This window comes from Polypterus senegalus, chromosome 6, assembly GCF_016835505.1.
Source record: "Polypterus senegalus isolate Bchr_013 chromosome 6, ASM1683550v1, whole genome shotgun sequence".
Lineage (NCBI taxonomy): Eukaryota > Metazoa > Chordata > Cladistia > Polypteriformes > Polypteridae > Polypterus > Polypterus senegalus.
Genome location: NC_053159.1, coordinates 189,868,436 through 189,883,691, shown reverse-complemented (window position 1 = coordinate 189,883,691; position 15,256 = coordinate 189,868,436). Strand labels below are relative to the sequence as shown.

General features: G+C 41.1%; 1 protein-coding gene across 2 annotated transcripts in view; it reads left to right on the top strand.

The window, feature by feature from the left end:
* The window catches only part of ube2e3 (ubiquitin-conjugating enzyme E2E 3 (UBC4/5 homolog, yeast)), a 183,779-nt gene that overhangs the window by 159,135 nt on the left and 9,388 nt on the right, over positions 1-15,256 (top strand). For both annotated transcript variants that reach the window (XM_039757754.1, XM_039757753.1), the window contains exons 4-5: positions 2,472-2,604; positions 5,891-6,038. In XM_039757754.1, coding sequence (XP_039613688.1) covers positions 2,472-2,604; positions 5,891-6,038 — 281 coding nt within the window. The remainder of the gene's footprint in view (positions 1-2,471; positions 2,605-5,890; positions 6,039-15,256) is intronic.

The following is a 15,256-nucleotide window of genomic DNA, read 5'->3' as shown; positions in this document are numbered from 1 at the left end:
TGTCCAGCTCCGTGCCTACAATAGAGCCTGCCTTCCTCACCAGTTTGTCCCTCTTCTTTATGCTGCCTCCCCAGCACACCACCCCGTAAAAGAGGGCGCTCGTCATAACCATCTGATAGAACATCTGCAGCATCTTATTACAGATGTTGAAGGACGCCAGCCTTCTAATGAAGTATAGTCGGCTCTGTCCTCTCTTACACAGAGCATCAGTATTGGCAGTCCAGTCCAATTTATCATTCAGCTGCACTCCCAGGTATTTATAGGTCTGCACCCTCTGCACAGTCACCTCTGATGATCACGGGGTCCATGAGGGGCCTGGGCCTCCTAAAATCCACCACCAGCTCCTTGGTTTTGCTGGTGTTCAGCTGTAAGTGGGTTGAGTCACACCATTTAACAAAGTCCTTGATTAGGTTCCTATACTCCTCCTCCTGCCCACTCCTGATGCAGCCCACGATAGCAGTGTCGTCAGTGAACTTTTGCACATGGCAAGACTTCGAGTTGTATTGGAAGTCCAATGTATGTTGGCTGAACAGGACCGGAGAAAGTACAGACCCCTGTGGTGCTGACCACAATGTCAGACCTGCAGTTCCCGAGACGCACATACTGAGGTCTGCCTGTAAGATAGTCCACGATCCATGGCACCAGGTATGAGTCTACTGCCATCTCTGTCCGCTTGTCCCTGAGGAGCAGAGGTTGGGTGGTGTTGAAGACGCTAGAGAAGTCCAGAAACATAATTCTTACAGCACCACTGCCTCTGTCCAAGTGGGAGAGGGATTGGTGTAACATATATAGATGATGGCATCCTCCACTCCCACCTTTTCCTGGTATGCGAACTGCAGAGGGTCAAGGGCAAGGTGGACCTGGTACCTCAGCTGGTGAAGCAGCAGTCGCTCCATGGTCTTCATCACATGTGATGTCATTGCGACAGGCTTGAAGTGATTCAGCTCACCAGGACGTGATACCTTTTGGGACTGGGGTAATGCTAGCTGTTTTCCAAAGCCTCTTGAAGATTAGCGGGCATAGGTGGAACACAAACACTTTCTTTAATGTACCCCCATAGATAAAAATCGCATGTGCTAAGGTATGGAGGCCATAGACGATGAGCAAGATGTTGTTGTCTACCTCTTCCAATCCATCGTCCTGGAATGGTTTTGTTCAGGTAACACCGGTCCTCTAAGTGGAAATGAGGCGGAGCACCATCTTGCATGAAAATGAAGTCATTAGAATCTTCTGGAAGTTGGGGAACTTTTTTATGCCACTCGTAAATTATGCGGCTGGCTGTTGAACCATTGGCAGAATTCACGTTGCACTTGAACAATGGACTCACAATTCGCAAATTGCAGCGCCCAAAATTATTTCTCTTGTGTGGTGTTGTCGCCATTTTACTATAAATGAGAAACAGCGCCGGGTAGCATTCACTGATACTTTTAGGTAGGCTTTTAAACTTTGAACTTTCCTCTATCCAGTGATGTGCAGAATGTGTTTCTGTCTTATACAGTTTGTTTGAAGTGCATTTTTGAAATCGGTATAAAGGGAATATCTTGTTTTGAGTTGTCAGAGTTATGGAATCCCTGTAGTTTTCCGTCATAATGTTTCTTGTTGTCTGGCAGTTTGCCGCTGCTCTTTAGAAAGGTTATGTGTGTACCGTATATACTCGTGTTTAATTTCTCCCGCGAATAAGTCGGGGTCTGATTTTATGATCGATTTTTCAGGTTTCAAGACTCGACTTATATGTGAGTAAATACAGTAATTAATTTTTTGTTCACTGTCTACGTGCAAGACTTGCTGCTGCTGATCTTCGGATAATGTCACTCTGTGGTTTGTCATACGTTGTCTTTGTTGTTCTAAGGCACCTTGCCTGTGCTGGTTGGTCTGGCGTGATGTCGATGTTTCTGCTTCTGTGTGTTGGTGTGAGTATGTAGGCTGGCGAGACCGTTTCTGTCGGTGGCAGCTACACTGTATGCGCCTTTTCATTTTATCAGGAGTCTTATGATGAAGTGAAGGAACGAGGAGGTGCAAAATGGCAGCGTCATAATTCAGCTTCAGTGAGTAACAAAGTATGCATCAAATAAACAGTCAAATACCACAGTCGATAACTGAAAAGAATTGAAGCCGTGAAGATAAGTCTAAGACTAAAATCTGCCAGGAACACGGATTCCTTGCTATTGTTATGAAGGGATGTAGTAGTTGTGACTACCGTTGTTTATATCGAGCACGGATGGACACTAGTGGAATAATATAAGAATACTGATTTCAGACCCACCGTCCTCTGTATGTGCTGAAGAATCAAGGTTCTTTAGGAAGTGGTTTTTTGTTCTTTGAAGAGGTGGTTTCATGGCTGTTGTGTGAAGGAGATACCAACTTTTAAATTTGCCTTTGTTAGCCAAAAGGTTTTGAACATGCTGTTTGTTCTTTTTTGATTCCCTTGAAATGCTACCGGAACTCATAAAATGTATTTTATGTCTTTTCAGCGCCGGGCCGAAAGGTGACAACATTTACGAATGGAGGTCAACCATCCTGGGCCCTCCAGGTTCTGTCTATGAAGGAGGAGTTTTCTTTTTGGACATCACATTTTCATCGGATTATCCTTTTAAACCACCAAAGGTAGGCAATCCAACAAGTAAATCCAAACTGTTATTAGTAACTGTTTAGAGATATCCATCCATTATCCAACCCGCTATATCGTAACTACATGGTCACGTGGGTCTGCTGGAGCCAATCCCAGCCAACACAGGGCGCATAGCAGAAAACAAACCCCGTGCAGGGAGCCAGCCCACCGCAGTGTTTAGAAATATTTTTATATGTAATACACTACTGTGGCTGTCTGTTTGTCTGTCCAGGATTTTAAATCACCTGTAGCTCACAAACCGTTTGACCTATTGACCTGAAATCTGTTGCACATATACTACGTGACATCTATTGTCCACTTTCGGGGTGATGATTGACCTCCAAGGTTATTCCTCTTTTTATTTGTATTTTATTGTACAGTAGAATCAACTCTCGGTAGTGGTCATGTGTCGCATGCATACAGGTGCGGTTCTCATCCCTACCACCTTCGCCATCAATTCCCCTACCTCTTCATATCTTAAATCATTCTTGAGGCAGATTGAAGACTTATGTGAAAAATTAAAGACAATGTACTAGATAGATAGATAGATACTTTATTAATGCCAATGGGAAAATCACATAATCCAGCAGCAGCATACTGATAAAAAAACAATATTAAATTAAAGAGTAATAAAAATGCAGGTAAAAACAGACAATAACTTTGAATAATGTTAACGTTTACCCCCCTGGGTGGATCTGAAGAGTCGCATAGTGTGGGGTCTCCTCAGTCTGTCAGTGGAGCAGGACGGTGACAGCAGTCTGTCACTGAAGCTGCTCCTCTGTCTGGAGATGATCCTGTTCAGTGGATGCCGTGGATTGTCCATGATTGACAGGAGCCTTCTCAGTGCCCGCCGCTCTGCCATGGATGTCAAACTGTCTAGCTCCGTGCCTACAATAGAGCCTGCCTTCCTCACCAGTTTTTCCAGGCGTGAGGCATCCTTCTTGTTTATGCTGCCTCCCCAGCACACCACCGCGTAGAAGAGGGCACTCGCCACAACCGTCTGGTAGAACATCTGCAGCATCTTATTGCAGATGTTGAAGGACGCCAGCCTTCTAAGGAAGTATAGTCGGCTCTGACCTTTCTTACACAGAGCATCAGTATTGGCAATCCAGTCCAATTACTAAGTAATTACAACAGTTTTTGACGCCTGTCCTTCTGCACACACCAACACTGATAAGCATGATCCAAATTGACTGTTAGTCCAGAGTTTTGATACGACTTTATGCACATCCGCATGTCTAAATGTTCTGCCTTGAGGTGGTTACGAGATTTTGTCTCGATGACATTCATGAAACTGAAACTGCGTTCACAGTCGGCACTTGACGCTTGAAACGTTGATGCGAGATTGGAGGAGGCAAGAAGAAGTGTCGCATTTTTGAAGGGTGTATAAGTCGGGGTTTGAATTTATGATCAATTTTATAGTATATACGGTACTTATTATCGAAACAAACAACTTAACGATGTTTTAAATATATCTCAGACCTAAATATTACTTTTAGTCTTTAAGAATATATTCAAACATACAAAGGCTCAGCATCCTTGACTATAGGCCATTTATCAGCCAAGAATGCCTTACTTTATGTACTGTTCCCATCTATTGGGTGGAGCTCACACCCGCAGCCTTAATAAATCTCACAGATCAGAGTGTATGGCAAACCATACCAAACCATGGCTGCACCCGGTGCTCAAAGAAAGCTACCTTATTACATCAATCACTCTAGATATGAAGACAAAGTATAGAAAGTTAAAAGCAGCGTGGTATTTATTAAATGAACAATAATACCAGTAACCAGAAAAAGCTAAAAAAAAAAAAAGGAAAGATGACAATGATGAATGTCCTAGGCGGCTTCTAATTTAGCACTTGTAGTTGTTCAAGAGATGCTTTGTTGACGATCAGATGGAAATGGCTGCACGTTGCTGGCACTGCCTTCTGACGTCGAAGTCGCCCTTTTCTGATGCCGTTCAGTTTTCTTTTTCTTCTGATGTCGCTCTTCAGATGAGGTATATTTATTATAAAATGCTACCGGGGGGTTTCGCAAGATGTGATTGTTAGATATTCCATTTGGCTGGCTGTCAATATGATGAATGAATTCACTCGTCCGTTTTCCCAAACAATAAAACTTTTTGATGTTGCTTAGTACCTACTAGCATGTCTTCCTTTCCCAGGCTGTGAACCCATTTAGGAACTTGTTGTTCCAGATGCCCATCCTTTCTCGGGTTATAAAGTAATTGATAGCCTGAGGCATCGTCATGTCTTCCTGTTTTTGTCTGAACAGCTTTTTTTATAAGTGAGGTACAATTGGGACGAGGATATTCTTTGATTTGTTCTGTCATTAAGTTCATCTCGTATTGTCTTGAGCAAAATATAATGGAAATATAGACCAAAATTTACAGATTTTGTACCCCACAACAGGTATTTCTACCCTCAGCCATCAAGCCCTGTAATGAGTCACCCCTTAGCCGTGGTGGTCTTGTTCCCTGCGTGCTGGGTGGTGCTGAGCTGGTCTAGCAGACGACTTGACACAGAATGACACCGTGTGTCGGATTATTGTACCAATGACTGACACCCTGCACTGTGAAACTGTAACTGATAAGAATCTGCAATTCTAAGCACTTTTTTAATTTGGATAAGTCTTGTTATATTATATGTGTATTTATACTCTGTTATACATACTCTTCAGATTATGACGATTCGTATTGTATATATATTTTTACCTTTTCAATTCTGCAGTTTTTTTCAGGAGTGCTAAAGTTTCTGTCTGTCTGTCATGAATGCTCCTACTAAAGGTGATTGTGAATTTTCAATGCCCTAACAATTCTTAATATAAAATGTTCTCTTTAATTTTACTGAAATAATTCAAGGCAGACCAAGTCTGTGAAGTTTGGAGGTAAGTGGCTTGACATCCTGTTGTGGTTAATGATGGGATGTCAGGTGTCCCTGTGTTTTTAGTAGCGGAAATAAGTGGCTTGATAATGAATAACAGCATTGAGACAGAAGCCATGATAAGTCCCGAAGTGACACAAATGAAAAATGAAACATGGTATGGAGACGGAAGGACCTGCCACTAATTAATTCTCGGCTGGATCAAAAACCGTCCGCTGCTGTGGCCCACAGGGAGCTGAATTTGACACTTGACGCTATTCTGTATTGCTTCTAATGAAAGGTGTTCTGCGTACATTTTGATTTTGTGTTGGTTTTTTTTACATCTTGTTGTTTTCATTTTGAAAAAGGAAAGTTTGAGTTTTTCACCATTTGCTAATTGGTCGTGACTTTCTGTGCAGGTTACTTTCCGCACTAGGATTTATCACTGCAATATCAACAGTCAGGGCGTTATCTGCCTGGATATTCTGAAAGATAACTGGAGTCCTGCTCTGACCATCTCTAAGGTTCTATTGTCTATTTGCTCACTCCTGACAGACTGTAATCCTGGTAAGTTTCTCTTTTAGATTTCTGTGACCTTTTTTCATTTTCTCAATTTCATAGAGACTTTTTTTTCTTTACAGTTTGTGTCTGTTGTGCTTTTGGATGTATCATTGTTTTCATAAATTTACAGTTCCCCATAGTGTATTATTGCTTTTTATTTGAATCGATATTCACAAAAGTCTGATTTCTATTGCATTTGCACTAACTTAATGGTAGGGAATTAAAAGCATGAGCTATGAGTCATATGCTTTTGTGCTGCATGCTGTATTTATAATCACATTCTCACATGTGTAAGTGCAGAGTTTATATCAACAGGGGTTGGATTTCAATGCAGGAATCAGAGAATTGTGCGTATTATTTAAAAATGTCACATTTTAACGTAACAGAGAGGGAAATCCCACAGCATTTTCAACACAGTAAAAGCAGAAACAAAAGATATAAAAGCCAAATGCCACTGACTCACTCATCACGAAATCACCCGAACCACTTGGGACTTGAAATTTGGAATGTAGGTTACACTTGGCCCATAGGAGATTGCTAAGAAACAGTTTTAAAAATGTTGTGGTCCAAGCGCAAAATTTCTTATAGTTTTTTAGAACCATTCACTCCATTTCTTTCTAAAATAAATTTTTTCAAAGTAAATTAAAAATACTTTCATTTTTCTGAAGAGTACAAGTTTTGTTTTGATATTTTCGAGTTTCCACAAAGCATTTATAACTTGGCATTTATTTATCTTTTTAAAATAATTTAGTTAGACTATTCCAAAGTGTATTAAAGCATTTTTTTTATTTGAGGAAATTGATTTTCATACTTTATTTTATTTTTTTTCATACTTTCTTCACGAATTATTCCATTAAGTTTATACCTCTTTAAATAAACCTGTAAAACTATGACCGAGGAAGAACAGATTTATATTGACGAAGTAATGGTCCCTCACCGTGTGTTGCGGATGAGCGATGGCGGCGCATGCGTGCTGTCCTCTTTGGCTTACCTTATGCATGGCACCGCCTCTCTGGCCACTCAGATCCGGGTTGACATTGTTAGCCATGTCTCTAATAACAGGCGGAGGTTCAAGCCGTACACCATGACACAGACTGGCGACCCCTACCGCACCAAGCCTCAGTATCACTTGGGGCTTTATTCCAAAACAAGTTTTGATCATCACTGTTTAAGTCTTCTGTACTTAAATAAGCTTATGTATGTGTAAACCATTTCAAGAAATAATTAGTAACCTATTTTGTTTCGCTTACGTGCTAAATCTTGCCTTATGACCTTTACATGACGTATACTGTCACTCTGTATATTTTGGAGCACATTTTTCCTGTCGCTATCCCAGAACGAAGCACGGGTATTCAGCTAGTGTGTGTATATGTATAGTGACTGGGATCGAATCAGGCTACAAATTCTACGTTTGTGAAATCCATACTTTCTCTGCAAAGAATTATTTTTTTTTTTTCAGTCTTTGAAATGATTTTGTTATCATGGCACTGATTTGTACTTAAAATAGACCTTTTTGGCCGATGTAATGGAGAGCTTCAGCTCTTCGGCGCACCACATTTGATTTTTTCCAGCAAACAAATTTTCAAAACAAACTATTTTTACGACTTTAATCAGAGTCGGAGTAATAATTATGTTGGCGTGGTCATTTTAGATCTAAGATCGGCTAAAATTTAAACAATGACCATTGTTAATACCCAGCCGTCATTACTCAGTTTGCCTATAGATGTCAGAAGGACAGATTCCAAAACCGAACTACCCAAAGACAGATTTCGATGTACCAAGCAAATGGCGATACGTTCTAAATTACTTACGATTCCGGAGCTGTCGAAGGTTTTAAGTCAGTCGATGATGTTAGTCCTGGAAAGTACGCCCCACCAAACCAACATTCCAAAAACCAACTGAACTTACTGTTATCTGCTCGAACTAACATCAACTTACTATACTCGTCCGTCCAGCAGCGTCACTGAAGCATTCTTAACCAATCATGAAATACTGCGTCCACGTTTGCCACGTTATGTTCTAACTACAGAGGCAGAGTCCCATTGCATGTTTCTAACTTGTATTGAGTCGAGGTATTGACGCGAACACCATACATACGGGGTATTGACGTGAACACCATACATACGGATAGTATCAACTTATATATACTTATATATATTGTGAGATATGGCCGGCCATTCATCCCGGCCAATATCCCCAGGCCGCCAGATGGAGCCCTCCTTGCAGCATAGAGGTGCCCCGAATGCCAGCAGGGAATCATGGACAGTGGAGTCATAATACACAGCCCTGCTGGATACCATGGGGGCCGCCAGGAGTCGCTGCAGGGAGGCCCAGGGATTTATATTTTCCGTACAGCCTGGAACAGAACGGAAGAAATGATATACTTCTGGGCTGAAGAAAAAAAAAGTTTTTACCTGACCCGGAAGTGCTGAATAATCACATGGACTGAGGGACAAACACTTCCGGATCAAGGAATATAAAGGACCCTGGGAAATCCCATACGGACGAGCTGAGTTGGGAGGCAGGGTGGCTGAGCGTCTGGGAATGGAGGATTGGTTATTGTTATTGGAGTATTGTGGAGAGGAGGGTGCTTTGTGCACATTATTATTATAATAAATCAATTATTTGGACTTTTATCTGGTGTCTGACGTGGTGTTGGAGGGTTCAAGGGAGTGAGAGAGCCTAATCAGTCACTATATATATATATATATATATATATATATATATATACACACAGTCACAAGAATAGATAAGTACCATAACATGTTTTGGGGTAGCCACCTGTATAGTCTTTCCTGGCTGTAAAATTGGTTTAAATGGTGTACAGTTGTGTACAACTTTAAGTTTAAAAACAGAACTGAAATGCTGGCTCAAAGATGGCGGCATTAAAGGAGAGCAGTGGAAGTGACGCCATTATTGGGCTTGGAACCAGAGCTGGCGTCATCAGTAGGACCGGAAGTGACATCATTGGGGCCAGGCAGAATTTCCCGTAACTGGTCTGAAGAGAAGTGAGAGAAACAGTGCACTACGCCACCCCTCGGTCTGACATGGAATTACTCTCATTCAGGTTTTTGACTATATATATATATATATATATATATATATATATATATATATATATATATATATATATATATATATATATATATATACAGTTTTGAAAATGCTAATAAAAAACAAAAAGGAGAGAGTTGTGACTTCAGTTCACCTTGTACTGGATTGAAAACACTTACAGCAAGACATTAATAATTTTACTGTTTTTTTTTTTTTGTTATTTTTTATTATGCCCTCACATCAAATTATAATGACCGCAGCGCACTCCACAAATACTGTTTATTTTATAAACACTTATTAAATTTTGGGCATTGAAGGCATCAATTGGTTGCGTTTAGAATTTTCCCCCATTTGTCCATTATGCAGGTCTTCACTTGTATGAGGCCTTCATTGTCGTATTCTGTGCTTCATAGTACAGCACACACGGCAGGATAGCGGACTGCCCAATCTTGTACCCCCACTCCCTGCTCACGCAGCCATGCACCTGTAATCGGGTCAGAATGTGGTTTGGCCTTATCCTGTTGGAGAATGCAGAGGCGTTGGTATATGTTGCTCCAGAATTTGCACGTATCTTTCTGCATTGATGGTGTCCTCACAGATGTGTAAGTTACCGATGGCACGGGCAGTGACACACACACACACCCCAATACCATTGCAGATGTTGGCTTTTGGACCTGATGCCGATATCAGCTTGGATGGTCCTTTTCCTTTTTGGCCTGGAGAGCACAGTGACTGTTTTTTCAAAAACTATTTGAAATGCTGACTAGTCGAACCACATGACATGATTCCACCGTGATATTTCTCATCTCAGGTGAGACTGAGCCCAGAGAAGTTGGTGTCCCTTCTGGACAGTGATGTACGGATTGTGCTTTGTGTATCAGAGCCTTAACTTGCATCTGTGGATCTGGTGGTGAATGGCGTTTACTGACAAAGGTTCACTAAATTACTTCCAATCACACGTCCTGATATCCATTACAGACGTGTCACAATTTTTAAGACAGTTTTTGGCATCTGAAGGATCAGAGATCACACCCATTCAGAAGTGGTTTTCGACCTTTCTTCTTATGCATCAAAATGTAAATGGATTCCTTGAATCTTTTAATTATTTTTTACACTGCAGAAGGTGAAATTTCCAAAAGTCTACTGATTTGTCTTTAGGGAATGTTGGATTATTTGTGATGCATGTATTAGCAAACTGGTGAGCCTCAATGCATCCTTGCTCTTGAAGGACTAGGCCCTTTTTGAAGGCTTATTATATACTAGAACATGATTGCCTCCCCTGTGTCTCATCCTCTCATTATTTCAATGTGTCACATCATTATTAATCCTAAACTACTTCTGTCCCAACATTTTTGAAAGCCCAGTTTCAGAGTAAACCTCTGTCGTAGCAGGTTGTTGTACCGTGTTCGGCATTATAAATGCAATGAGAAGTCAAGAAAAATCACACCTTTTATTGGCAAAAGGGAAGTCTGGGCATCTCTGCTCAAGCTGCTGCCCCCACGGCCCGATCTTGGATAAGCAGAAGAGGATGGATGGATGGACGGACGAATGGATAATTGATTACAACACACAAGCTTTCAGGGCAGCTCAGGCCCCTTCTTCATCCATCCATCCATCCATCCATCATCCAACCCGCTATATCCTAACTACAGGGTCACGGGGGTCTGCTGGAGCCAATCCCAGCCAACCCAGGGTGCAAGGCAGGAAAGAAACCCAGGGCAGGGCGCCAGCCCACCGCAGGGCGGCCCCTTCTTCATGCAACACGTAATCACAATTTACATCCTCCATTTTTATCTCGAAAGGGGCCTGAGTTGCCTCGAAAGCTTGTGTGTTGTAATCATTTATCCATTCGTCCGTCCATCCATCCTCTTCCGCTTATCCGAGATCGGGCCGCGGGCGGAGTAGCTTAGGCAGAGATGCCCAGACTTCCCTCTCCCCGACTGCTTCTACTAGCTCTTCCAGGGGGATCCCGAGGTGTTCCCAGGCCAGCCGGGAGACACAGTCCCTCCAGCGTGTCCTTGGGTCTTCCCCGTGGGCCACCTCCCAATTAGACGTGCCCAGAACACCTCACCGGGGAGGCGTCCTGATTAGATGCCCGAGCCACCTCATCTGACTCCCCTCGATGCGAAGGAGCAGTGGCTCTACTTTGAGCTCCTCCCGGATGACCGAGCTTCTCGCCCTATCTTTAAGGGGTGTAATCATTTAAGTGTGCAAATTAAAGGTGTCATTTTGCTTGACTATTCAGAATAAATGTCATAAAAGAAAGGAGGACAACAATAAAGAGTTGGGTAGTCTATAGGGTGGTCCAGATCTAATTATGCAATTTTCATTACGCTATATCTTATTAAGTTTATTACATAGAAAATCACCTGAAAAATCCTGGACCATCGAGAAGTGTGCGAACTGACGACATGAAGAATCATCTTTGCGCCGAACTGGAATCGTCCCCGCATAAATCAAAGTCATCCAGATGATCTGCATAATTAGATTTGGGCCACCCTGTAGATGGCCACCCCATAAAAGTGGATACAGTAAAAGTTTAAAAACAAAAAAACATGCAATGATTGCAGAGTCGTCTCTGCAGACACAGGATGACAAAGATTGCCGAGCTCTCAGTCGTCCTGGCGAGAAGAGGCGGAGCCGAGGTGGGCGGAAACCAGAAGTGACGTCAGGGGCGTTCAATTATCCGGTCTGCAGAGGGGGAAAGATGTCAAGACAGTCACTAGAGCCCTTCAGCTGTCCCCCTATGCGTATGCACGTGACAATGTCCATCTTCAAAAAACAATGCAGTAGGTCAGGTAAAATATAACTTATCTTGTCCCAATATTGTTTTTGTCTGAGTACAAAATAAGTTTAGCAATCACTTCCTTTTTGTTTAATTGTTTCCAAACTGTCCCAGCTTTTTTGGAATTTAGGTCGTAAATGATTTGTGCTTACTGTTGAGAGTGCACTGATGTGGCCGACCAACTGCATGTCCTAATAGCTCTGACTTGTCTTCTCGCAGTTGAATGTGGAAATAAGACACGACAGACCAATAGACAGTTGCTTTTAAAAACGATACACAGCCCAAATAATGGAGTGCAGTCTCATCCTTTGAATGCAGTGTACCATGTCTGGACCTTTTTCAGGTGGCATATGCTGATACGTGCCTGGGAGGAATTCTCTTATCGCATTGATTGCTGCAGGTGGTGGCCACATTGAACACTTGTAAGACAGGAAATAAAACTTGTTTGTGAGTAGAATACTTGTGACTTGGCTGGAGTTTTGTATTACTTTTCCTTAATAAAATATTGCGTAATGAAATCGGTTCATTCTTTTTGAATAACCCTGTATTTTACATACCTTAACAGAATGGGTAAAAAAGAAAGTGCTGAGATCGCAGCGGCTGTTAACCCTTCGTAACTCCATCGGGCAACACGTTATTGGCTGTCAGGGGTGCTGGAAGATCGGCACTCAGTCTGTAAATGTCACATGGCCTTCCCTTTTTAAGAGTAATTTGACGTGGAGCAGCGACGAGATCAGCAAATCTGACACATCTTGACACAGCAAAAAGTCTCCTAATGTGACATCGGCTTTAGTGGGACTGCTAAAACAGCTTGGCTTAACAGAAAGTGAGTTCTGGGCACTTATAACGTTCTTGAAGCCAATATTATGTCTATTAGTAGATCTAAAATGTGACAAATGCAGCGAGAGCACACAAGTTACATATTTGAATGATAGGAGAGCAACTGGCATGCTGTCTTCACTTGGTGCAATTAAGATATGTCCTGTTCGCTGGCTAATTCTGAACGAGTGCCCATCCATGAAGAACTAATAAAAAAAAATAACATCAGATCATTTGGGTAAGGCACCCTGAAAATAACAAACAGGAGTTCTGAAATAAGGAGTGGATCTTGAGTTGGGGTGCTTTATTGTAAGGTGGGGGATAAATGAACAAAAATGTCGGGAATTACAGCATGAGTAGTTTGTGACATTTGACTTTTTATGAATTTAAATTACCCGTTAAGTGTTTGATTAAATGTTGTTAACCTGCCAATGTTTCTGGAATGTTCTAATTAAGTCAAACAAAATTGATGTCCAGCAACTTGATTGACGAAGCATCGCCTTTCAAAAACAGTTTAATGAGATGTGATATGTCAGACCATCCTGATTAATTTTGATATTGATAAACCCATGCAGCTTTAATACAATTACATTTGACTTTGTTGTTATAGATTTTTAAGCAGTATTTATTCCTCCATTACTCAAGAGATAATGTCACTGAGCAGATTTGACAGTCGGGTAGCCCATAGTGATCCTCTCATTCTCTATTCGCATTATTAGGGCTTGTAATCTTGATGATAGAGGTAGCGTTGTCAAAGTATCTCAATAAAAAGCGCTTGATGTGCACATGCCTGCTTTTATTGTTTTCACTTGTCTCTAATAATGAATGCATTTGGCATTGATTAGTAGTATTTTGAACTTAATAATTAATGAAGATCTAAAAGACAATCACCGTTATTACTGTAGCAGATTTTTGCACAAAACGGTCATGAATTCATTAATATATAATGATATATATAATATATTCATCAAATATTTCAAATTTCTTATATATACCCACTGTATGTGAACGAGTGGAAGTGTGTGTGTCTGTTTGCCTGGCCCGGAAATGCGGGACAGCCCAGAAGTGTGAGGCTACAGCATGAAGTGCAAAGAAAGTAACTCTGTTGCCAAAGTGAAACTGCCGCTGCTGATACACAAGCAAGGTGAGTACGTCTGCAAAACAAAACTCTAAGGAAAGAAAAACTCGCTTAGCCGCTGATAGACAATGGAGGTAAGCATGTCGGTAAAACGAAACCGACGAGGAGCCACTAATACACAACCGATGCGATTGATTGATTGATTGATTGAAGTGCAAGAATCCGTGGTTTCTAGGAATCTGGGCTTGGGCTTGTACAGCTAGTGTGTATGTGTGTGTATATATATATATATATATATATATATATATATATATATATACACACACACACACACACACGAAGAAGGGGGTACCCAAAAATGACTGGAATTGGAAAAAAAATTGTTTTTACTTACTGAAACTTTATTCTCCTTCAAAGTGCTCTCCATGTGAATGAGTGCACTCATCCCAACAGTTTTTCCGCTGGTGGAAACATTTTTGGAATCGCTGAAGAGGAACATCGTCCAAGGCCAGCAGCGATTTTTCTTTGACTTCCTCCACAGGACAAAAACGCTTTCCTTTGAGTTCTTTTTTCATACCCGGGAACAAGAAAAAGTCACACGGAGCAAAGTTCAGGTGAGTAGGGAGGGTGGCACGAACTCTGAGACAAGTCAGTTCAGAAATTTCTTCAATAATCCGACAACGATCTTTGTAAATTGCATTGCAAAATTTTTCAAGATTTTCATCATTTCTGATTGTGGACGGTCAGACTGATCTCAGATGGTCTTCAAATGACATTTCCCATCGTTTGAAATGCAAAAACCACTCGTAAACCCGTGTCTTCCTTAAAGCTTCCTCTTTAAAAGCCATTTCAAGCATCGCTACAGTTTCAGCTGCTGTTTTAGCTAAGAGAAAACAAAATTGAACGCAGACTCGCTGTTCTTTATGATCATCCATTACAAAAATTGCAGAACACGTTTTATAAGCACCAGGAAAAACTGACACGGAATGAATGACGTACGAACAATACAGAGCAACGCCACTCGGCAGACTGCCACAGAATACCGTAAGTGTGCTACATCTAGCGGAGAAATTCACTAAACTAAACTTAGTCTGAACGAAATTCAAACTAAGTCGAGAATGTGTGCCAGGGTCAGATTCTGTGTTTTTTTTGGGTACCCCCTCATGTATATATTCAGTATTTTCATTCATATATATATACACACAATATATACACACAAACATACATACATATTATGGGGTGCCAAGCAGGCAAATACAATGATTTAGTGAATATACAAAATTAAAACTTGAATATATAAACTCAGCGTTGGAATATATAAAGTAATTCCTGATTATATAAAGTCAGCGTGGGAGTATATAAACTCATTCCTGAATATATAAATTTAAAGTCAGATTGTATACAAAGTTATTGAAAGAAACGACTCAGGCACATTTTTAGTAAATTCAATGAGTTCCTAATACAGCGTAATGAAATAAGTTAAAAAAA